At 60.8% G+C, this 24,187-nt stretch overlaps 2 protein-coding genes across 6 annotated transcripts in view; both read right to left on the bottom strand.

Moving 5' to 3' along the window:
• Positions 1 to 4,887: 4,887 nt before the first annotated feature.
• Positions 4,888 to 14,115, bottom strand: PANX2 (pannexin 2). The gene is made up of 3 exons (XM_003905735.4): positions 13,862 to 14,115; positions 6,740 to 8,203; positions 4,888 to 6,211 (listed from the first exon to the last, which is right to left on the bottom strand). The coding sequence occupies exons 1-3, from the start codon at positions 14,085 to 14,087 to the stop codon at positions 5,868 to 5,870; spliced, it is 2,034 nt and encodes a 677-aa protein (XP_003905784.1). The 5' UTR covers positions 14,088 to 14,115; the 3' UTR covers positions 4,888 to 5,867.
• A 7,052-nt stretch (positions 14,116 to 21,167) lies between these two features.
• MOV10L1 (Mov10 like RISC complex RNA helicase 1) overlaps positions 21,168 to 24,187 on the bottom strand; it is a 72,401-nt gene continuing 69,381 nt past the window's right edge. For 4 of the 5 annotated variants that reach the window (XM_009217548.2, XM_009217551.2, XM_009217550.2 and 1 more), the window contains 4 exons: positions 23,083 to 23,190; positions 22,348 to 22,485; positions 21,807 to 21,898; positions 21,168 to 21,487 (listed from right to left, as the gene is read on the bottom strand). In XM_009217548.2, the coding sequence (XP_009215812.2) occupies positions 21,406 to 21,487; positions 21,807 to 21,898; positions 22,348 to 22,485; positions 23,083 to 23,190 (420 nt within the window). In that variant the 3' untranslated portion in view covers positions 21,168 to 21,405. The remainder of the gene's footprint in view (positions 21,488 to 21,806; positions 21,899 to 22,347; positions 22,486 to 23,082; positions 23,191 to 24,187) is intronic. The other variant, XM_009217549.2, reaches the window with a different exon arrangement.

A 24,187-nucleotide genomic window follows, 5' to 3' on the forward strand; every position in this document is an offset into this window, starting at 1 on the left:
CCCTAGGGCCCCAGCGGGACCCGGCTGGCCGCGGCCACCCCGACGCTAGACCCTCGCTGTGCGCCTTCGGCCCCGAGGGCAGGGAGAGACTGCCCGGCCCCACCCGCCGCGCCCCTCCTGCCCGGGCTCCTGGCCCCCTTGCTGCACCCAGCCTCTCCCAGGGCGGCCAGGGCCTGGTGGCCAAGTTGCTGCGCGCTGCGGGGAACGGCGCGGACTGGGGGCTGGGCGTAGTGAGGGTCCCGGGCCCTTCGCCGCCGCATGCAGACGACTCGCTGCCAGCCAGCTGCTGCGCCGTCCGCCTGCCCCGCTCGCCTGCAATGGTCAGACCGCGCATCCCGGGTCCACGTCTTCCTCCTCCACGACCCCGGCTTCTTGGCTGACCTGGCGCTGGCGCTGGCGCTGGGCTTAGTGCAGGCGTGGGCGTGGCGATGGTTTGCCTGCGGGCTGCATGCGCGGCCCCCACAGCCAGCCCCCCGAAGCTCTGCACCCACATCTACCGCGCTGACCCAGCCCAGAGATCAGGTCCTTGGAGCGGGGCCTGCCCTGGGGCCAGGACTCCAGTCACCAGGGAAGGGCTGCTGTGTCTTCCTGCCAGGCACTGATGAGTTAGTTGGGGAAAGGGGTCAGGTGGGGCCCAGCTGGGGAACCCTTTAGAAGAGGGAGGAGGGCGCACCTCTCTACTAGTGCCCTGGGACCAGCTACTCTCTGGAGCTAGGGTAAGGACCTCAGTGACGGCTGCCCCGCGCAGGAACCTGCAGCGAGCCTGGAAGGCTGACCCAACAGGCCTGGGGTTGCGGGAGTCCAACGCAGCGCCCGGGTCCGGTCTGGGTCTGCCTGAGGCGGTCCACCAGGACTCCGTGCTGGGGAGCCTGCTTCCTTCCAGGCTCCAGGAAGGGAGGCCCCGGCCCCAGCCCCAGGTTCTGAGGAGCTACCCCCGCTCGGGTGGCCTGCAGGGGTCCCCTCAGGTCCCCAGTCCTGAGTCTGCGGGTGGTCCTCCCGGGGTCCCGCAGGTGGGTGAAAATGTCCACACAGCAGCAGGCTGGGCTCCCTCCAGCAGTCTGGGCTGGCTGCCCACTGAACTCTCTTACACAAGAGGCTCCGCCCCCTCCTACAGCTTCCTGGTCCCCAAAGAGGCCTCTGTCCTCCTGGTTCAGTGAAGGACACTCACTTTGGGCCCTAGGGCCTCTGGCTCACACCCTCTCCATTCATTCTCATTATTCGCTGCCTTTGTGGTCATTCTGCCTTTCTGACCACCTCGGCCACATCCTCACAGGAGGGCAGCGGTTGGCAGTGGCCCCGGCTCTACCTCACCCATTTCTCAGCGCTAGGTTGGTGTGGAGGGAAGATCCCTGGCCTGGGAGCTGGAGGCCTGGGTTCTCGGTCCTGGCCGTCTGGCTGTCTGGAATGGGTGCAAGGTCCTCCTGGAGCCCCTCCTTCTCCACGACAGGGACAGTACTATCCACCTGCCAGGCCTGCCTATGCTCAGGGAGGGGGAGGAGGCACTATTTCAAACCAACGCCGGCCCTTGGGCTGCAGAACGACCCTCTGACTCACCTGGGCAAGGTGGCCAGTCGGGGAGGGGAGGGTGTCCGAGATCCCAGCCTCCGGTGGGCAGTAGACAGTGGAGAAGCAGAACTGCCCTCTGATCCGGCTGGGGTCCCCTGCAGGGCTGCACTAGGCTGTGGGGGGTGAGAAGCAGAACAGGGGGAGATTGAGTCCTTTGGGAGCATGCGGGGGAAACTGAGGCAGGACCTCAGCCGCTGGCCTTGCACCACCACCCACATCCCAGGCTGAGCTTGTCTTCTAAAGGTCTGCTCCCAAGCCTGCTCTTCTCTGGGCAGGCTCCGTACCTTCGCCGTAGGGGGCAGGTGGGGTTGCCTTGGGAAGAGGGTCAGGTGGAGGTGGAGGACGTGCACCCTGGGGTGCCAGAGCTTTTGAGGCCCCGACCCCGGGGGGCTGGTCGTGTGGATGCCCTGTTCATGGAGCGGCCAGAGGAGGTGTTTCTTGAGGTGCCCTGGGGGCAGTGAGGAGTCATCCTAGGGAGGGTGGGGGCCCTCGGGAACAGAAACAAACTGTGTGAAGCCATTTGTGCTGGGAGGGACAGTCTTGGTCCCCAGCTGGCTTTGTCCTCAAGGGGTGGACCTTGAGGAAGGGCCAAGTCCCATTCGGAGCAGAGTGACAGATCCCACAGAAGTGGGCGTTGGGGCAAGGGGAGGGAGGGAGCCCCATGGGGGAAGGGGGTTGGGGCTGGTTCAGCCCTGACCCAGTGCCAAGGGTGAGCGCCACCCTTTCAGGCCTCTGCCCGCCTGCCTCTAGGAACGTGGCACAGCTGGCAAGGACATAGCCAGAGGAACAGGTCTGGGGATGAGACGGTGACGTTGCCTGGGAGAGTCGGGAGCCAGTGTCTCACTGTGGGACGGACACCAGTTCCCCATCATGGGCCGCGAGGAGGGCTGCTCCAGCACAGGGCGGGGTGCTCACTTGAGGTACGAACCTCTTTCCAGACAGGAGCTGGTTTGACACCTCCTGCCAGGCCGAGGCCCACAGGCGGGGGATGGGCAGCGTGGCTGCTGCCCATGGCCCTGGCCCCATTGAAGACTCCAGGTGGCTCCACCTGAGGCCTCCTCTGTCCCCCAGGTCAGCTCAAGCCCCACATCGGCCTAGACGTTTTCTGGGCACCGACAACTCCCCTCTCACGATCTGGGAGACAGGGCCTGAGGGACTCAGCACCACCCAGACCAGCTGCCCCCAAGGACTACTGGACGTCTCCCTCTCTGAGCCGAGCCATGTGGGATGCTGGGTGGCCTCTGGGGCAGGGAGGATGGGTGCACGTGTGAGGATGAGGAGGGCCCGGGAGGTAGGACCTCAGCCCCAGCTTGAGAGCAGCAAGGATGCCCATGGCAAACGCTACCACTGGAGGCCAGCATCCCTCAGGTCTCCTCAGCTGCCATGTCCTGTCCACCCTCGCCACTGAGCTGGTCTGTGGGTGCAGGACCAAGGCGATACTGCCAAGGCCCAGGGCTCAGCCCTCCCTGCACAACCAGGCTGGCCTGGGCTGGCATCTGTGGGAATGCTGGGCACATGGGTGTGCAGTCTGGGGAGGTGTCCCGAGTTAGGTGAGCATGAAGAACTGCGTTTTTTTTTTTTTTTTTTGAGACGGAATCTCGCTCTGTCGCCCATGCTGCTGGAGTGCAGCGGCACGATCTTGGCTCACTGCAACCTCCACCTTCTGGGTTCCAGCGATTCTTCTGCCTCAGCCTCCTGAGTAGCTGAGATTACAGGTGCACACCACCACGCCCGGCTAATTTTTGTATTTTTAGTAAAGACAGGGTGTTACTATGTTGGCCAGACTGGTCTCAAACTCCTGACCTGATGATCTGCCCACCTCAGCCTCCCAAAGTGCTGGGATTACAAGTGTGAGCCACCACGCCCGGCCAAACTGTGCCTTTTATTTTCTGCTTCGTTGCTTTGACCTCCGGCGCCTTGCTGGCCCTGGTGAGACTGCCTCTCCTAGGGCCCACCGATTTGTCAGCAAACAACTTCCTGTGCAAGCTCCTGGGTTCAGGGCCCACACCCCCTCCAGGCCTCCTCCGTGGGCTCTCACACACTAGACCCTATCCCCCTGCCCTTATCGCCCTGGGCTACGTACCCGGCAGCCAGGGGCAGCCCCTGCCCAGCACCCACCAGGGTGTCCACTCTGGAGTCCCGAGCCTGTGACCCCACCCCACTCGTTCCTTTGGTGGAGTCACGGTGAAGGCCCTGCCCACGCTTCCCCCCATTGCCTGTGTCTGTGACAATCCGGTGCCCTCCTGCGTGGCCCTGGGTGGCACGGGGTATCTGAGTAAATTTTTTATTTTTTTTTTTAGAGACAGGGTCTCGTGGAGTCGCCCAGGCTGGAGTGCAGTCGCGCAATCATGGCTCACTGCAGCCTCGAATCCTGTCCTCAAGTGATCCTCCCACCTCAGCCTCCCATGACAGGCGTATGCCCTGGCGCCTGGCCCAGCTCTTTTAATGGCAAGAGGCCTCGCCAGCCCAGAAGAGTATAAAAACCTCCGTTTTAATGTGGAGGGCGAGATACACCCTCCAGCTTGTGTCCCCGTGTGTCTCACACTAGGCCCTGGCTGTGGGGGCCACACCCTGGAGAGACCCTTCCTCCTGACTCCTGGGAACCCGGGGAGCCCTGCCCTGCCCACTCAGGGCTGCTCCAGGAGGGGCCTGGCGATGGGGCTTCCAGGAAACCCAGGCCAGGCGGGAGGTGAGACCGTTCTGATCTCAGCAGCGCCCACCCTTGCAATTAGTGGTCTACACCACCGACCCCACTCCAGCCCCCATGGGGTTCTAGCCTCGCTGCCCAGCCACCTGTCTTCAAGGAGCCTCTGTTCAGACTCTCAGGGTCACCTGCTGGGGTCTACAGGGCACGTGGCTCCATGGTGCACCCATGGGACCAGCCTTGTTCCATGGAGTCCTGGCCCCAGCAAAGGCGCCTGCACAGGACCTCCATGTTGTTTTGAGCATCCCAGACCACACTGAGGGCACCTCCTCCAGGAAGCCTTCCTGGATCCTGCCAGCCCTCTGTTCACCTAGAGGGTGCCTCACACTCTCCCTCCTCACTCCCCTGCAGGAGCAGGAAGACTAAGGGGGTCATGCATTCGTCTCCCAAGCCTGTGTGCCCAAGGGCTTCAGGCCACAGCTGAATCGCCTCCGTGCCCACAGCCTGAGTCCAGGGCATGTCCTGCTCCAAGTGTGACACCTGCTGTGGGTGCAGAGGGGCCCCCACCACGCGTTTGAAGGCGGCCCCTGCCCCACGTCCCCCAGCACCCCCACGAGAGGCGCCGAGTCAGGGGACGGGTGTGGAGGGAGGCGAAGTCCCCGGCCGAGCACAGGCGGTTATCAGAATAATATTTATTGATATGCTCGGTGCTACCTTGTTAATTCTGCATCACATGGCCTCCACGGCTGAGGTATTCGGGGTGGGACCAGCCGGGTGCCAGCCGGGGCTCCCACAGGAAGCCGTGTGGCCTCAGCCACGGCAGGGGGCCCGGCTGGGGGACGTGGTTATTGCGTTGGGCTGCTTCCCTCCTCATACATGGGCCACGCGCCAGCGTGCACTCGCTCACTCACCCGCCTGCTCACACACAATCCCACCCAAGCTGGCACCACACCCTCTGTGCACATGCACACACGTGCAGACTCGTACATACACACCCGCTTGCTCACGCCCACCTCTGCTCATGCCCGTTCACACACACACACCATCCTGCTTTAAACCCATCCTAAGTCTCCTGATGATAAATATGCTTGTTCGGTACAGCAGTCTTAGTAAAATAAAATGTATGTCAGGCGACAACGAGAAAGTGCATGTTGATCTTTGACCCGAGGGTGGACCTCGGTCCCTCCCACCCGAGGGCATCAGGTCCCTGCAGGGGGTGACCCCTGAGCACGTGACCCCATGGGCGTGGCCACCCCACTGGTGGGACCGGCTCCACCTTCCTCTTCCCTGGCTCTGGGCTGGGGGAGCTGGGCTGTCCCGCCACAGCCCGGGGCCAGGACGAAACGGACTACAAAAATAAACTCTTCATCTGGAGGCCCCCACCCACGGCTGGGCGCCTGATGCAGGAGCATGGGAGGCCGGCTTCAGCCTTCCTGGCCACCGGCTCCAGGGGGCCACCTTTTCCCACCCCAGCCAGTGCCTGGCGATGCCGTCGGGGCGGGTTCCCCTGTGGAGTGGGTGGGGTGGGGGCCCCAGGCATGCGGACGGAGGTTGGGGATGTGGGCAGTGCGGTCGAAGCAGAGGCCACGTCCACGCAGGGCTGGTGTCCGCCGGGAGGCATCTGGAGGGGCTCTGACGGCCTGGGCGGTGCCATCCCTCAAAACTCCACAGTGCTCACGACCGTTCTCGGCTCGTCGAAGGTGGCGATGAGGATCTGCTGCGGGGCAGGGATGGCGATGAGGTCCCCCACGTCCTGCGGCAGGCGGGGGCCCCCTTCCTCCTCCTCCCGGGCCTCGTACAGCGTGTTGATGTGTAGCAGCGGGTGCGTGGCGTTTCGGCTCAGGATGGTGAGGGGCTCCGCCTTGCCCAGGCTGGCTGGTGTCAGAGGGGCCACAGCAGGCGCGGCGGGAGGTGAGCGGACGTGGAACGGGCCCCCCGAGGGAAGTCCTGCCCGGGCTGGCTCTGCGGGGTACGGGATTTCCTTCTCGGGGAGCGGAGCATCTGCAAACAGCCAAGAGCACAGATATCTCACACCAGCCGCCACTGCGCCCCTCTCAGCGCCCACCCAGTGCAGGCTGGCGGGGGAGCAGGGCTCACGGCTCTGAAGGGCCCTGGAGGTGCTGGGCCTGGACGCCCCTGCACACAGCAGCCGGCCTGGGCACACCCCCCGCCCCACTGTCCCGGAGCCGCAGTGCCGTCGGTGGAATTTCCTCACCCGAGGAACTTGGCTCCACCGTGCACGCGGAGCTCCAGGAAGCTGACCAGGAGCGCCTCCCTCCCAGCCTGCCTCCTCCCCACCTGCCTCCGGGGGGTCTCCAGGGCCCTGCCTGGCCTGAGGCTCACCTTGACAAGAGTCCGTTTGATGCAGATGGTTCAAACCTTGGCCTCCTCCCTTCCCCCTTTGAGGGGGCCTCAAACCAGGCCCCCTCCCTTCCCTAGCGCCCTGGGCAGGCTCCCGTGGGCCGCTGTGGCTGTAGGCGCCTCTCCCATCCCCAGTCCTCCGTCCCCAGTCCCCAGCCCGGCCCCTACCTTTGGTGGGCGCCGGGGCCAGGCCCAGCCCACAGTCCTCCGCCTGGGACAGGAAGCCCCCCTCCTGGCTCCGGGAGGCGGGCAGGGCGGCGGGCACCGCCTCGGGCTTGGCCTTCTTGGTGCCGAGGATGTAGGGGTGCACGTCCAGGGAGAAGTGGCGCGCGTGCTTCTTGTCGGGGGCGGGCGGCGGGGCGGGCGCGGGGGCAGGGCCTGGGCCTGGGTCGCCTCCTCCGCCCTTGTAGTGGTGGGTGGAGCGGTCCAGCAGCGGCGCTATCAGCGTGTCCGTGGCCGTCTTCCTGCGCGCGGGCTTCGGTTTCTCCGCCTTGCTGTTCTCCACGCGCATGATGGCCAGCGGCTCCTTGAAGGGCTGCGGCAGCGGGTTGCTGGTGGGGATCCACTTCATCTTCTTGCGCGGCCGCTTGACCACGGGCGGCTCGGCGGCGCCGTCGGGCTCGGCGGGGTTGGCGCTGGGGTCCACGGTCTGCACCCCCGAGTCGCGCACCGTGGGGGTGGCGTCGTGGTTGGACTGCGCCAGCGCCGCCAGCAGCTGCCGGACCACGTTGTCGTACATGAGGTCACTCTCGTTGGTGATGAAGTCCAGGCGGTTGAGCGACTTGATGTGGTCGCGGTTCTCGTTGCAGAACATGGCCAGGATGTTGATGTCGCAGAACTGCGAGCGGCGCCACTGCCGGCGCGTCTTGATGCCCACTTTGTGCAGCTTGTCGAAGATGAAGTTGCTCTTGCGGAAGATGAAGAGGTGGATGAGGTTGACGAGGATGATGAGGTTCATGACGCACAGCAGCACGATGTCCACGCCCGCGATGATGCGCTGCAGCTGCACGGACGGGAGCTTGCAGCTCACGCGCACCGCGGGCCCCGCACCTGCCGCCCCGTCCGGGGACGCGCCCAGCGCGCAGGTGAACTCGTTCTGCTTCTGCGTGGCGTAGTAGGTGCACAGGTAGGAGATGGGCACGGCGCTCAGCAGCAGGATCAGCACGTGCCGCGCCAGGTACAGCTTGGCCAGGAAGTTGCTGCGGCCGCGGCGCTCCAGGTACTTCTCGAACAGGTTCTGCTCCGGGCTCTTCTCCTTCTCCGCGTTCTCGATGATCTCGCGCTTTTCGCGCTCCGTGATGCCCGGGCCCTTGGACTGGATCTGCTTCTCGATCTTGGGCGCGCGGCCCTCGGCCGCCCGGTGGTAGCAGTTGTCGATCTCCTGCAGCAGGAAGTTGAGCTCGGAGGTGAGGCGCGTGGAGGCCAGGAACTCCCAGCCCAGCGCGGGCACGTACATGATGGCGGCGAAGGCCAGCAGCGCGTAGGGCAGGAACTTGTGCTCAAACAGCGACGGCCACAGGCTGGCGTCCACGCCGGGCAGCGCGTCCCGCAGCTCCGTCCAGCAGTAGCCGCGGGCGTACAGCGCCTGGTCGCGCGTGAAGTTGTGCGGGGTGTAACAGTAAATGGGTTCCTCTGGGGGCAAAGAGGAGACACGGGCTGGGGCGGGGAGGTGGCTCGGGCTGGGCTGAAGAAACCGGGCTGGACCTGACCACGTCCCTGCCAAACCCCTCCCAGGAGCCTCTCCAGCCTCCTCCCACACAGCGCCTGTGGTTCCCCAAATGAACCCCACCCCCTCCCCCACCACGGTGGTGGGGGGTCTGGCCCTGAATACCCCCACGAGGTCAGCTGGGAGGCACCTGCAGGTTGAAGCCATGACCGCCTGCGAAACCACCTGAGCCGCGCACCTCTCCAAATGTCACAAGGACTGTGTGCACAAGGCGAAACCAAATCCCAGAGAGGACCAAGGCAGGTCGGGACTCCCAGCCAGGGCCCCTCTTCTATCCACACAGCCGGACCCAAACCAGGTCCCAGCCATGGGCCATGTACAGCCCGGTGCTCCCCTGGGAGGAAGGCGGTTGGCTCAGGTGCTGCTAGCTGGCAGGGTGGTTTCTACAGCACTGGGAAGCCAGTATGGGCTCTGCCCACCCTTGCGGGTGAGGGGCACCTCCCTAAGACCCACTGTTCTGGGGACTGGCCAGCCTGGGGACCCCGGACACCAGGTGGGGCTGGTTGGGGATGTCACCTGCTGGACTGCGGTATCTCCTGCTAAAATTGAAAAGAGGGGGTCCCTCGAACTGCAGGCAAATGGTAGTTACTGAACTCTGTGTTTTCCCTCAAGAGCGTGTCTCTGCCTGCAGGTGACAATGGCACACACGGCAGTAAAAGCATTCAGGACACTCGCGCCTTGGCTCAGTGTGGGGTCTGAGCGCCTGGGATCTTGCTAATGTTTCCCAGGAAGGCTCAAAGCCTGGGGGCCTCCAGCCACTGTGCCGTCTGTCCAGGCTGAGCCCTTCACACAGCACATGCGACGGGGCCCACGCCAGCCTTGGCCTTGTCTCCCAGCCCCAAAGAGCAGCCCCAGGGCAGGACCCACATCAGCACAATCCCCTCCCCACAGACCAGAAGCAACAGGGACAGGCCTGTCCGTCTGTGCCGAGGCCTGAATGAGGGTCGGAAAGCGAGGCAGATTAGAGACTCCGCCCACTCTGAGAAGAGTGGCATTCACTGCTGACGCCCCACAGGGGCCTGGGGGCTGGGCAAGACGGCTGGTGACACAGCTGGGCACCTCCAGCCCTGAACCCAGCTCAGCAACGAGCCCCTCGGACCGCACATGGAGCTCCTGGCTGCCATCGTATCACCACCGAGGCACATCCACCAGTCTGGACAGTCTGCTCAGGGAGGGTTTGAGGACAACCCCTAAGGCAGGGCTCCCATGAGTCATCGGATCCCCCTGAGGGTCCTGGGGACTCCAGAGGGTTTGGGGGGGGGACCTGGGAAGAGGCAGGAAAAGCTGGGACCTGAGGCCCGAGTCCTCGGTGGGGACATTGAGCTGGACTCAGAGAAGAGCAAACCGGACAAGGCAAAGGAATCCACTCTCTTGGTTGAGAAAATGGCACATTTTATTTACTTATGTTTTGTTCTCACAGCCAATCCCAGGAGCCAGAGAAGAGCGTCCACCCTGGGGAAGAGAACAGGGACAGGTTTGTGTCCCGTCCTGAGCTGGGCCCATCCCTGGCAGCCACCCTTGCTGGGCATGTGTGGCCAACATGGGTGGGGAGAGGCCCCAGAACCCCTGGCCCAGACTCCAGTGGGGCCGCAGGGAGACTGGAAGGAGGGCTCCTTGTCTCTGGGGCAGGGGACGGCCTGGCCTCCTCCAGGGTGAATGAAAGCAGGGGCCCCACACTGCGCCACATGTCTGGCGAGCTGCCCCCACTGTGTGGAGCCTCACTTGGACCCGAACTCCTCACTCCTGTTACTGTCTCCCTGCAGGATGGCGGCAGCAAGAGCAAGACAAGTCCTGCTTGTCACTCTGACCTGAGTTTCCTCATCTGCTCGACCAAGGATACTGCCCTGACTCACGGCAGGTGAGCGGCCCAGCCCTTTGGGGGCCCCAAGGCATGTCCAGCAAGGCCTCCCTCCTCCCTGGACCTGCTGCACCTGCAGAGCGCAGGGTGCTCCTGGCAGCCTTAGCAGGTCCTGATGGACTCAGAGCTGTGCCGACAGCTGGGCCTCTCCCGGTGGATGCTGCCGCAGCTTCCAGCAGGGGCTGCCAGGGCCGGGGGTGCTGGCCTGACTGGGGATGGAGCAGCAGAGAGGGGCTACTGAGCCCAAATTCATGGGCCCATCCCACACACAGCAATTGCCACAGGTCCTTTGCCTGAGGCCCTGCTCTGGGACTTCCCAGGGACGGTGGGACCCTGCCTTGGCCAGTGCAGGTGTCCAAATGAGAGGCAGGAAGGCCTGGCCCATCCGACAGGGCAGACAGAGCCGCCGCCAGGGGCCCCTTTATCAGGAGACACTGCTGTGTGGACCCCGGTCATGCCAGCTATGCCCCAAGAGAGAACACTGGCTTCCCAGCCAAGAAGCCTGTGACACCAAGTCCTCAGAGCCCCAGTGACAATGTCAGAGTTGGCAGCCAGGGGCCTGGTGCTGCCTGGAGCACCTCTGAATGGGTGTCTGAGCGCACCCCACCACGGCCCATATTCCCATATTTGGAATGCTGTCCACAGGGCCCCAGGCCACAGCCCAGCCTCCCGGCCCTCCCCCAGTTGTGCCCTTCCTCGGTTCTGCCATCCCCAAGCTTGTCTCCAGCCCACCCCTGCGGTCTGGGCTGCACATGGCCCCAAGGTGACCCCCAAGGGTGAAGCTGGGTCCCTCCCGACAGCCTCTCCCACCTGGGGAGTGGGGACACCTCTCCAGGAGCCCCTGGCTCTGCACAGGCTCCTCCTGTCTGCTGGCCAAACCCTGTCTAGTCATCTCAGACCATTGCCTCATCCTCAAAGCCCTCGGCCCAGGCCAGGCCCTGGCTCTTCCCCGATTCCCCTGGCCTTACAGACCTCCACACGGGGTCTGCAGTGAGCAGATTCATGGCCCCCAAAGATGCCACATCCCAACCCTGGAGCCTGTGGCGGTGTCACGTTTCCCAGTTCACGAGGACTTTGCAGACATGCCTAGGTTGGGGGTCTTGGTGGGCGGCAACTGCAGGTTTCCTCTAAGAGGGTCAGAGTCAGGGAGGGGATGTGAGGACAGAAGCGGAGGTGGGAGAGAGGATGCCACGCGGCCGGCTCTCAGGACGCAGGAAGGGCTGCAAGGCCAGGAATGTGGAGGCCTCCGGAGGCCGGAGAAGGCGGAAAGTGGATTCCCCCTGGAGCCAGCCCTGCTGACACGGTCGTTTTAGCCCCATGAGACTCGCATCTGGTTTCTGACCTGTAGGTTTGTTCCAGCAACCATAGGAAGCTAATCCTGGTGGTGGCTGTGCACCTGCTACATTCTCCAGTCTCTGCAGGCTGAGGGGGCCAACAGCCTTCCCCGGCCCACCCTGGAGACCCTGGGATTTGGCCCTCAACCTTCGAGGGTGCCGCATCCCGAGACAGCAGCTGGCCACACGGGCCCTCAGGCCCAACCCTGCCCTGCGGCATCAAGGGCTGCGGGGCTGCGCTCGGCCCACCAAGGATGCTGAGGCCAAAAAGAGGAACCAGCCCATAGGCTCCCGGGAGGGTGCTCGGGGGCAGAGCACTCGCTTCCTTTCCGTTTTAAAGAAGAAAGTTGGGCCGGGGGTAGTAGTTCACGCCTGTAATGCCAGCACTTTGGGAGGCCGAGGTGGGCGGATCACCTGAGGTCAGGAGTTCGAGACCAGCCTGGCCAACATGGCCAAACCCCGTCTCTACTAAAAATACAAAAATGAGCCGGGCGTGGTGGCGGGTGCCTGCAGTCCCAGCTACTTGGGAAGCTGAGGCAGGAGAATCGCTTGAACCTGGGAGGCGAAGCTTGCAGTGAGCCGACATCGCACCACTGCACTCCAGCCTGGGTGATAGAGCAAGACTTAGTCTCAAAAAAAGGGCACAGTGGCTCACGCCTGTAGTCCCAGCACTTTGGGAAGCTGAAGTGGGAGGATCACTTGAGCCCAGGAGTTCGAGACCAGTCTGGAGAACATGGCACAAAAATTAGCTGGGTGTGGTGTTGAATGCCTGTGGTCCCAGGCTGGAGGCTGAGGCAGGAGGATCACCTGAGCCTGAGAGGTGGAGGTTGCAGATCGTACCACAGCACTCCAGCCTGGGCGACATATCAAGACGCTGTCTCAAAAAAAAAAAAAAAAAAAAAAAGAAAGAAAAAGAAAAAGGAAATTTGGACACAGACAGGGAGGGAAGAAGCCCATGAGAAGACAGAGGCAGAGACTAGGTGAGGTGGCCATGAGCCAAGGTGCACAGGTCAGCACGAGGCTGGAAGGTCCCTTGCCTAGAGCTTTGGAGGGAGCAGGGCCCTGCCGACACCTTGAGTTTGGACTTTTGGCCTCCGGAACCATGAGAGATAAATGTCTGCTATTTGAAACTGCCTAGTTTGTGGTACTTTATTGCCACAAACACAGAGAACACACATGGCGCCTGGACATGCTGGGCCTGCCCCAAGGCCCCCGCACGCCCGGGCTCCCTGCTCTTCAGTGTGTGCTGTGCGCCCACCCCAGGGGTCCTCTAATCCCTGGCGTCTGGGCTCCAGTGTCCAAGAGGAGACCAGCAGAGCCCTCCTCCGCCCCTGGGTGGGACCAGACAGCCTGGCCAATGTCCACCCTCAGGCCTGGTGACTCCTTAAGGAGTCACCTGCGAGATTCGGGAAGCACCAGTGCTAAGGCAGGGTCCGCCAAGGTTTGGAGGCTGCAGAAGAGAGGGCCCCAGGGCCCCAGCACCCCTCCCTGCTGCAGACTGGCCCCTCTGGGCCACACAGGCCAGGAGACCCTGATCCCCCTTGCTTTGGCCCAGACCCCAGGGGAGGAAGTTCTCGGCTCCACCTGTCTCGCCCCACTCCTTGGGGAGGGCAGAGGCACCACAACCCCACCCCGCAGAGGCTCACAGGCAGGCTGGCTGCTCTGTCCATCTTCCTGCCTCGCCTGGGTGGCTTCAGCTGCCCTCACTGGTCCTGATCTAACCAGCCCGGGTCCCTGCCCTGGTCCAGCTCCCATCTCCATGCAGGAGCTCCAGGCTCCCTGCTCTGACACGTGGCCCTGCCCTGTGCTAGCTCCCCTGCTTCAGACCTTCAGAGGCCACCAGTGCCCCAGGATAGGCCTCGGGCCGCCGCAGGGGTGGAAGGCCTGGGCCTCTCAGAGACTCACTCTGCCCTCCTTCCACCCAAGTCCAGCCCGGGGACCCTGCCCGGCAGCTCCACCAGCCCCTGTAATCAGCTCTCTGCTCTCAACACCCGTCCCGGCCTTTCCTGGTCCCCACCTGGCCACCCCGCACCCCCTCAGATGCTGCTTGTGACATTCTCCAAACCAGACCCCATGTCTTGTGACATTTGGGACCCCTGGGTCCAGACAGGCCTAGTCCCACCCGCAGCTCATGGGCGGACGAATGGAAGGAAGAACAACAATAAAATAGAGACGAGGGGTCTGGGCGACCAGCGACCAGCCACACCTGCGAGGATGGGGGCGGCTGTGGAAGGTGCCTGGGACGCCGCGGACGCAGCCAGGTCACGGTGGGCGCGGCTGGACGGAGCCGCCGGGGACGCGGGAAGCGCCAGCGCCCGGACACCTGCGGACGGCCCCCTGCCCGCGCCCCGCGCCCCGGCCGCCGGCCTCACCTGCGAAGTTCTTGGTGAAGACCAGGGTGACCAGCAGGATGGGCACCAGCACGGTGCCGATGGTGACCACGCGGTCGAACGGCAGCTCCAGCTTCAGCTGCAGAAGCAGCGCGGCCAGCGCGCCCGCCTTGTCGTCCTGCGCGCCCGGCAGGATCAGCTCCCGCAGCTTCTCTCCCGCCAGCAGCGCGGTCGCCATGTCCGCCGACTGCTCCAGGAGGTGGTGCATGGGGGGCGGGGGGCGCGGCCCGGCAGGGGGGCGCGGGCGGGGCGGGGGGCGCGGGGCGGGGCCCGGCGAGGGGGGCGCGGGCGGGAGGGACGCCTGGCTGGGGGCGGGGATCGGGGGCGTGAGGGCGCGGGACCAGGACAGGGATGGGGACAGGGGGGCGCGGGAGGAGGTGGCAGGGGACGCCAGGACCAGGCAGGGTGCTCAGGGGATGGGGTGGCTGGAGGCGCGGGGGCAGAGGCAGGGCTGGCCGGGCGCGGAGCCGCTGGCCCGGGGTTTGGGGGGCTCTCCGCCGCCGCCCCCGGGGGCAGGGGTCGGGCGGCCCGGGCCGGCGCGGGGGTGGGGGGCACAGGAGCCGCCCGCCTCCGCCGCAGCCCAGCCCCGCCTGGCGCGTGCCTCCGGCGGGGGCGGCGGGCGGACCAACCCGGGCGCCCGGGCGGCGGCTGCTGTGCCTGTCTGGGAGACCGGCCCGCTCCGCCGCGGGGAGGGGCTGGGCACCTCTGCGGCGACTCCGCGGCGAGCGCCGCCCGCTGCCCCACCAACGCAGATGCGGCGCGGGCGATGACTTTGCAGAAAATATTTAAATGAAATGAAATGAATGAGTAATGACCGGTCCGTCTTCCTGGGAACGCGGGGTGGCTGGGTGGGGGCGGCCCCGGCCCGCGGGAGGGTGGGCAGGGGTGGGGGCGGCCCTGCGGGGCTCCGGGCCGGGACGGGGGCGCCGCTCGGTGGCGACTTGAGGACCGGGCGCGCGCTGGGGCTGCCCCCGCCGCACCGCAGGGCTCTTCGCCCAGCCCAGGACGCAGAAGGGGCTTCCTCGCCCGGGGCCCCCACCTGCCCCGGCCGCGCCCCGCTGTGGGCCCAGAAGCTCCCGCGCTCCTGGGGTGCTGCGGCCACGGGTGGGGAGGCCGGCGCCCTCTTCCCCGGGCTCGGGCGCCCGTGCGCGGACAATGAGGGCATCTCCCCGCCCCCACCTGACCCCCCCAGTCCCCCCAGTCCCGCCGCCGTGAGTGACCCCATCACCGCCGCGGGGACCCCGCTTCTGCAGCCCGCACCTCCTCCCCCACACGCCCCATCCCGTCCCCTGTTCCTCAGGCGTTCCCAGGGCCTGTGCCAGCTCAGGGGGTCCCCGCCGCCTCCCTGACCTTCATCCCCTCCGCTCCCCGCAGCCCCGCCCTCCGTTCTGTTCTCCCTTGGGGAGCCGGGAGTCTGGCTTCAGGCGCGGGTGCATCCCGCGTGGTCCCCGCCCACAGGGTCCTCTTTGGGGCAGCGGTTTTCCCTTGTGCAGGTCCCCTTCCCACTATACCAGGACGTACGTGCACAATCTTTCATATAAAAGATTCAGCGTGATTGGAGTTTTAAGTTCATTCAATAATTCATTCCAAAAATGTATTTTGAGCCCCAGTGTTCGCAGGCCGGCCACTGCTGTGAGCAAACCAGGAGGTCCCCCTGCCTCCCTCGGCTGCAGAGGGGATGTGTGTCTGCTTTGAGCTTTCACGCTGTCTGTGCTTTTAGAGATCCTTGCATGTTTCTGAGGGATGCCCGCCCATGGCTTCCAGCAAACTTCATCCTAAGGCAGACAGTTCAGCTATATCCAATCCCAGCACCCAACCACCCAGTCACCCCAGATAAACCCAGTCACCCCAAATAACCCAGGCACCTCCAGATAAATCACCCCTAGCAGATAACCCAGTCACTGCCAGATAAACTAATCTCCCCAGGCACCTCTCACACAACCTATTCACCCGATAACTCGGTCACCTCCAGATAACCCAGTCATCCCAGATAAAATAATCATCCCCAAATAATCAAGTCCCCTTCAGGAAACCAGATAAACCAGTCATCTCCTGGATAACCCAGGCACCCCTCAGATAACTCATCCCATATAACCCAGTCACCCCCAGAGAACCGTCACCCCAGAGAACCCAGCCACCCCTCACATAACCAAGTCACCCCCCAGGCAACTCAGTCACTCCCAGATAACCCAGAGCAGTGAGTTCCAGCTCCTCTGAGTGTGGCTGCTGGGTGGGTGCCTTTGTTTTTCAGATGCACTTTCTGCTTTCGCACGGGTGCCTCTCCATGCTTTCCAGAAGTGCTGGACCAGTCCACGCTCACACCATCAGTGAAAAAGCTTCCTGTCCCTGTCTTCTTTCCAGCTCTCAGACCTATCCACCTTCTAGTATCTACCATCTTCTTTCCAGCTCTCTGACCCATCCACCTTCTAGCATATACCATTCTGAGGTGGGGAGTGTAGCTTCGAGGTACTTTGAGTTTCTTTATTCCTAGCGGTTTGTGTTCACGGTCTGTGCAAACCCTGAGCATCACTGGTCAGAGCTCACTGCAACCCTGAACTCCTGGGCTCAAGCAATTCCCCCACCTTGATCCCTCAAGTAGCTGGCATTATAGATGCATGCCACCACGCCTGGCTTCTTTACATTGTTACTATTATTTTTTTGAGACAAGGTCTCTCTGTTGCCCAAGCTGGAGTGCAGGGGTGTGATCTTGGCTCACTGTAACCTCCGTCTCCTGGGCTCAAGGGATCCTCCCACCTCAGCCTCCTGAGTAGCTGGGACTGCAGGCGTGCACCACCATACCTGGCTAATTGCTTTGATAGAGATGGGGTTTCGCCACATTGCCTAGGTTGGTCTCGAATTCCTGGGCTCAAGTGATCCTCCTGCCTCAGCCTCCCAGTGTTGGGATTATAGGCATAAGCCACTGCACCTGACCTTAACATTTTTTTTATCTGTAGAAACGGGGTCTCACTATATTGCCCAGGATGGCCTCAAACTCCTGATCCCCCCAGCCCCCCCACCCCCCACCTGGGCCTCCCACAGTACTGGGATTGCAGGCATGAGCCCCTGCACCTGCTGCATTTGTTTTGCATGTTGCCCCCCTGCCTGGGGCAGCATCTGGGCCACAGCAGCTTTTCAGTGAACAAGGATGGTTGAGTGGGTGTGATCTTGCATGCCTGTTGAGCGCCACTGAGCACCACTGGCCAGTCACTGTCTCGCACAGGAAGTGGTGGGCGCTTGACAAGAGGAACGCCTGTGGCAGAGCCGGGACCTGGATTCAAACTCGGCACCCTGGCTGCCATCTTCATTCCAGGTGAGTGGAACCATGAGCAAAGGTCCGTGATGACACCCTGGCTGCCTGGCCTGCTACCCTCCTCAGGAGGATGTGCGGGGGGAGTGAAGGGTCCACCCCTGCGGTCTTCACACTCCGGTGGCCCAGACTGGAGGACAGTCTTCCCAAATCCCCATATTGTGGGAGCAGCTGCTTCTTTCTCTTGGTGATACATTAACATGAGATTTCAACACATAGAAGGATCTTGAAGATGGTGAGTGCTGTGCAGAGCTTGTATTCCCATCTCTTTCTTTTTTTTGAGACGGAGTCTTCACTTTGTCGCCCAGGCTGGAGTGCAGTGGCACCATCTCGGCTCACTGCAAGCTCCGCCTCCCGGGTTCGCGCCATTCTCCTGCCTCAGCCTCCCGCGTAGCTGGGACTACAGGCGCCCGCCACCGCGCCCGGCTAATTTTTTGTATTTTAGTAGAGACGGGGTTTCACCGTGTTAGCCAGGATGGTCTCGATCTCCTGACCTCGTGATCCGCCCGCCTCAGCCTCCCAAAGTGCAGGGATTACAGGCGTGAGCCACCGCGCCCGGCCCCCATCTCTTTCTTTAAGCGAACAAGCTTTCTGAGCTTCCATATCCATGAAGATGAAAAACAGGAAAAAAACTGACAAACTTTCATTTCTGCCCTAAGTAATATCTTTGCATGAAGACATTATTTGCAAATAAGCCCCATACAGATAATTAAATAATGCATTTCTGGCCAGGTGCGGTGGCTCACGCCTGTAGTCCCAGCACTTTGGGAGGCTGAGGTGGGCGGATCACTTGAGGTCAGGAGTTTAAGACCAGCCTGGCCAACATGGTGAAACAACATCTCTACTAAAAATACAAAAATTAGCCAGGTGGCCAGGCGTGGTGGCTCACGCCTGTAATCCCAGCACTTTGGGAGGCTGAGGCGGGTGGATCACGAGGTCAGGAGATCGAGACCATCCTGGCTAACACAGTGAAACCCCGTCTCTACTAAAAATACAAAAAAATTAGCCAGGTGTAGTGGTGGGCACCTGCAGTCCCAGCTACTTGGGAGGCTGAGGCAGGAGAATCGCTTGAACCTGGGAGGCGGAGGTTGCGGTGAGCCAAGATCGTGCCACGGCACTCCAGCCTGGGCGACAGAGTGAGACTCCATCTCGAAAAAAGAAAAAGAAAAAAATAAAATAAAATAAATTAGCCAGGCATGGTGGCATACGCCTGTAATCCCAGCTACTCAGGAGGCTGAGGCAGGGGAATCGCTTGAATCCAGGAGGCAGAGCTTGCAGTGAGCTGAGATTGTGCCACTGCACTCCAGCCTGGGCAACAGAGTGAAACTCCATCTCAAAAAAAAAAAAGAAAAAAGAAAAAAGAAAAAAAATTTCCAGTTCAATTTTATTTTTATGCTTATTACTAAAACTGGATATGTATGCATGTCATTTTGATTGGGTATTTATAATAATCACAAGAATAACAATTGGCCAGATTGTTCCCATGTTAAGCCTCAGTGCGTGTATTTGGTCAGGGTGTGCTGAGATGTGTTTGGTAGGGACAGGCCAGGCCATGCCACAGTAACAGACGCCAACAGCAGCCCTGGTTGTTGCCCCACACACTGCTCCCAGGGAGGCTGGGGGCTGTCCCGCTGTCCTCAGCCTGGCACAGCAGCCCTCGCCCCGGTGTCCAGTGGGGAGTCGGGGTGAGCTGCCTTCTGCCCTCAGAGCTTTCACATCGGCGACGTCACTGGCCTTACACACCTGTGGTGGTGAAGGAGGTGGGGGTGAAATCCTGTTCTGTGCCCAGATGCCCACACCTTTCAAACATAACACATTTTGCATTAGGATACAAACGTGGGGGAGTGGAATAGAAATGTGAGTTCAAGGAAAAGAATATTGAAATAGACTTTCTAGCTGTGAAAGAACAACTTGCTGGTGTCCTCTAAGTGGATGATGGTATCACATGGTAATGGCATTTTTTGTTCCACTGGATACACTGAAAACGCTGTTTAAATTGTTTTTCTTTAAAATGGCAAGATTTGGCCAGGCGCGGTGGCTCACGCCTGTAATCCCAACACTCTGGGAGGCCGAGGCGGGTGGATCACAAAGTTAGGAGATGGAGACCATCCTGGCTAACTTGGTGAAACCTTGTCTTTACTAAAAATACAAAAAATGAGCCGGGCGTGGTGGCGGCACCTGTAGTCCCAGCTACTCGGGAGGCTGAGGCAGGAGAATGGCGTGAACCCGGGAGGCAGAGCTTGCAGTGAGCCGAGATTGCGCCACTGCACTCCAGCCTGGGCGACAGAGTGAGACTCCATCTCAAAAAAAAATAAAAAAATAAAAAAATAAAAAAATAAAAATAATAAAAAATAAAAATAAATAAAATGGCAAGATTTATAATATGCTGTGACTTACGTCATAAGCACGTTTAAAACATGATGAACAAAACCCTTAGATAACTAAAAAAATGAGGGAAGAGATACACTCCCTTAAGGTTTCATTTAGGGGACTCCAAGCACCAAAGTTGAAAACTGTGCACCAGCCTGGCCAACATAGCGAGACTGCCTCTACAAATAATCATAAGCAAATTAGCCAGGTGTGGTGGCACACGCCTGTGATCTCAACTACCTGGGAGGTTGAGGTGGGCGGAACACTTGAGCCCAGGAGATTGAGACCAACCTGGGCAACACGGCAAAATCCTGTCTCTACAGAAAATTAGCCAGGTGTGATGGTGCACACCTGTAGTAACAGCTACTTGGGAGGCTGAGGTGGGAGGATCACCCGAGCGTGGGAGGTTGAGGATGCAGTGAGCCATGACTGTGCCACTGCACTCCAGCCTGGGCAATAGAGCAAGACCCTGTCTCAAAAAAAGTCCAAAATCCTGTGCAGACGACACCTGTCTACAGGCCCCATTTGCCTCTGCTCCCCTTGCCTTGATTTGCAGGGATGTGTGGGTGGCTGAGCAGTGCTGCCTTCCCCATAGCCTGGGCCCCTCCAGGGCAGCCTCCTCACTGACGTCCTTCTCTTCCCCTCCCTCCCTGTCACCTGACAGCTTCCCTGCCACTCTTGCACCAGCGAACAGGTGCCCCGAGTCCTTTATAGAATGACCCTTCCTGGTCTCCTGCCACGCCGGACACACGCCAGATCATTGCTGAGGTGTCCCCCAGCTGACACCTGCCCAGCCTCAATAGTGGCTCCCCACGTCTCTGCCCAAGAGCACTCCCTCAGGTGTGGACCCCACGCCTGCTTCTTGCCTCTCTCCCACCTGCCAGGACATCCAGGTCACTGAGCCCAGAGAGGCGGCCTCTCAGTGTCAGCGCTGACCCCACTGCTCCCCTCACCTGGGTCAGAAAAGTCCCCAGCCTCCCTGGGGGGCGTCCCTTCGATTTGGGGTTGACAGGATGGAGAGGTTCTTGCCCCAGGACTTCTGCTCTGCAGCGGGAGTCCAGCAAATGCTGGCTGCAGGAGCGCTGGGCACAGCAGCCTCCGTGCATGGGGGCTCTGCCTGGGTCTACCTGGGAGGTTGTCCTCAGCCTACCAGGCTGAGGACAGTGCGGGGCTCACCCCAAGTGTTCTTCCTGCCACTTCTCTGCTCCTCCTGGCCTGAGATGCGTCGCCCGTCTCCACGTGTTTTATTTCTGGCCCAGAGATGTGTTCTAAGGAGCCCTAAACTCAGTACCCCTAGGGTGCAGGCCTGCACCCAGGAACCCACCCAGCTGCAAACTCCCAGAAGCACCGGGCCTAGGGCAGGCCTGACTGCCACCCCCACAACCCTGGCCCCATGTAAAGCCTCAGGCCCTGTGGGCTCTACATGCCTGGTCCATGGCCCTGGCGCTCTGCTGAGTGGAGCTGGCAGCCTTGCCTGGAGCCTGGCACACGGCTAGTTCAGGTGAAGTGGACAGCAAGCCATCTCCAAAACCTGTGCTAGCAGGGGTGAGAGGCCACATGAAACCCTGGTCATCACTGACATGGGCACACATCTCGAGGTGGAAAGGCTGCTGGGGGTCACTCGAGGGTTTATTTCAGGGTGGGTGGCAGTGACTGCCCCGTGGCAGGAACAGGCTGGCATATGCCAAAGTCAGGGCAGCAGCAGCTGGGTTCAACCTGGCAGCCCCACACCCACACACAGCCCCGCCTGGCTGTGAGACAAGGGCAGGCCACAGGAGCCACGGAGTAGATGGAAACAGCATCGTGGCCAGGCCGAACACATGGTTTCGCTGCTGTCAGCCACTGCAGATCAGTTGGGCTCCTGATGCTTCTCTGGTCCTGTAGATTCTGGCACCACTGGGTAGGAGGGGTCTGCCACCCCGTCGCCACAGCTGCAGACAGAGGAGAAGCGGATGGCCAGTGAGTCAGGCTCCCACAGCAGGCTGGGAGCTGCACTCTTTTCCCACTGTGGGTTTTACAAGGGGACTTAGTTTACCCTGTTAGCCTATGCAAGACAGGTGACATGACCCCGAATGTCCAGGAAACGGTGACTGCTGAAGCCTAGGATAAGCTGAGGAAGGTGGCTGGCGGAGGACTAAGGCTGCAGCGGGTTGGGGGGCATGTGGGTGGGGGTGAGGGGAGCAGGGGAGAGCAGGCTAGAGCATGTTCTAGAGCCAGCCTGTCCTTGAGGAAGACAGCAGAAGTGCTCACTTTTGCAGAGACTGCAGTTCAGGAGGTAAATCGCATCCCATGTAAACACCATTTGTAATACTGTATTCCAGCAAAGCACCAAAACAGGGGTCCTGTTGGCAATAACAATTAGCCTGGCATGAGAGCACGTGAAGGCCCCATGTCTCCTGGTGCCACGTGCGTCTCATCCCCAGTGACCTGGACCCTCCCTCCTTTTCTTTTCTTTTGAGATGGAGTCTCGCTCTGTCGCCCAAGTTGGAGTGCAGTGGTGCGATCTCGGCTCACTGCAAGCTCTGCCTCCTGGGTTCACGCCATTCTCCTACCTCAGCCTCCCGAGTAGCTGGGACTACAGGCGCCCGCCACCTCGCCCGGCTAGTTTTTTTCTATTTTTTAGTAGAGATGGGGTTTCACCGTGTTAGCCAGGATGGTCTCGATCTCCTGACTTTGTGATCCACCCGCCTTGGCCTCCCAAAGTGCTGGGATTACTGGTGTGAGCCACCACGTCTGGCCCGGACCCTCCCTCCTTAAGTGATCACAGCCCACCCAGTGCCTGAAAACTCACTCGAACGAGAACATGGGGGTTTCCCAGCACTATCAGCAAAGCTTTGGGTCTGGTGATTGCAACATTAAATCTTTTTGAGTTGGACAAGAAACCCAAAAAATATCGATCATCTTCAAATCTATCTTCATTTGACCGTACCTAAAAGCACACAGAAATGAATTTAAAAAAAAATGGCGTTTTAAATTTTTGGGGGGCATGAAGAGAAACTCTTGACATATGAAAACATTTAGAATGTTAAAAAGCAGAACGACATCCTTTTTGGTTCAAAAAGAAACAGGAGGAGGAGGGGGAGGAGGAGGGGGAGGAGGAGGGGGAGGAGGAGGGGCAGCAGAAAGGGGTGGGACTCATCGGACTCCATCTGCAGACAGGGAGCCCTCACGCTTGTGGCTGTCTGGATGGCGGGGTCTTAGGGGCTCTCCTGTTGGTACCTGCCCTCCCACTCTCTGCTCCTCAGCTGCCTGTTCTTCCAACTTCGTGTCCCTCCTTCTCCAAGGCATTCACCATGTCTTCCTGGGTCCCTTCTCTTTACTTTCCTGTCTTAGTCTTTTGAGTATTGTTTTCAAAGACTTTCCCACAGCCACGGCTCATGATGGCTCCTGGGCCTAGGGAGTCTCTGCCTGCAGCTGCTTCTCTGTGCTGGGAATCGGCCTCCGCCCCTTTAGATCTGAAGCCACCAAAACCCCCAAGGCAGCAAGCGCCTGACTGGCCAACCCCACGGAGAACAGGGATACCTACGGTCGAAATGATGATGACCAGATACTCTTGTCCTTGAAACTCCTCTACTGATCCAACCTTTATATCCATCAGATCAACATTACGCAAAAGAATTCTGATTTTCTCCACCTTGAGAACAGATTAAAAGAAAGACTAAAGATAACACTGTCTGAGAATCCATTTTCTTTTTCTTTGAGATGAGTCGCTCTGTGTTACCCAGGCTGGAGTGCAGTGGCCAGATCTCAAGCTGCTGCAAGCTCCGCCTCCCGGGTTCCACACCATTCTCCTGCCTCAGCCTCCCAAGTAGCTGGGACTACAGGCCCACCACCTTGCCTGTGGTTTTTGTATTTTTTGGTAGAGGCGGGGTTTCACCATGTGTTAGCCAGGATGGTCTCGATCTCCTGACCTCGTGTCCACGCCCGTCTCCAGCCTCCCAAAGTGCTGGGATTACAGGCTTGAGCCTACGCCCACGGCCTTCTTTTTTTTTTTGAGACGGAGTCTGCGGCTCTGTCGCCAGGCTGGAGTGCAGTGGCCACGATCTTGGCTCACTGCAAGCTCCCACCTCCGAGGTTCACCCATTCTCGCCTCAGCCTCAGTGCTTCGGTTCTGGCTCCCGCTCCACCCACGCCGACTGGGTTTTGTATTTTTAGTAGAGCGGGGTTTCACCATATTGCTTCGGATGGTCTCGATCTCTCCTGACCTCGTGATCCGCCCGTCTCAGCCTCCCAAAGTGCTGGGATTACAGGCTTGAGCCACCGTGCCCGGCCTTCTTTTTTTTTTTTTGAGACGGAGTCTTACTGTCACCCAGGCTGGAGTGCAGTGGCGTGATCTCCGTTCACTGCAACCTCCACCTCCTTGGTTCAAGCAATTCTCCTGCCTCAGCCTCCTGAGTAGCTGGGATTACGGGCGCCTGCCACCACACCCGGCTAATTTTTTGTATTTTTTAATAGAGACAGGGTTTCACCATGTTGGCCTGGCTGGTCTTGAACTCCTGACCTTGTGATCCACCTACCTCAGCCTCCCTAAGTGTTGAGATTACAGGCGTGAGCCACTGCCCCCGGCCTGTACATATCCATTTCTTTACACATCACAGCGTGAACCAAATATTGGCCAATGTGCAATATTG

The sequence above is a fragment of the Papio anubis genome, chromosome 16 (genome assembly GCF_008728515.1).
Source record: "Papio anubis isolate 15944 chromosome 16, Panubis1.0, whole genome shotgun sequence".
NCBI classification, from domain to species: domain Eukaryota; kingdom Metazoa; phylum Chordata; class Mammalia; order Primates; family Cercopithecidae; genus Papio; species Papio anubis.

Coding starts and splice junctions, on each gene's coding strand:
- PANX2 (XM_003905735.4), bottom strand. CDS start 14,087: ATGCACCACCTCCTGGAGCAGTCGGCGGACATGGCGACCGCGCTGCTG. Junction 8,204..13,861: donor CTTCACCAAGAACTTCGCAG/GTGAGGCCGGCG, acceptor CTTTGCCCCCAG/AGGAACCCATTTACTGTTAC. Junction 6,212..6,739: donor GGCCCCGGCGCCCACCAAAG/GTAGGGGCCGGG, acceptor GGCTGTTTGCAG/ATGCTCCGCTCCCCGAGAAG.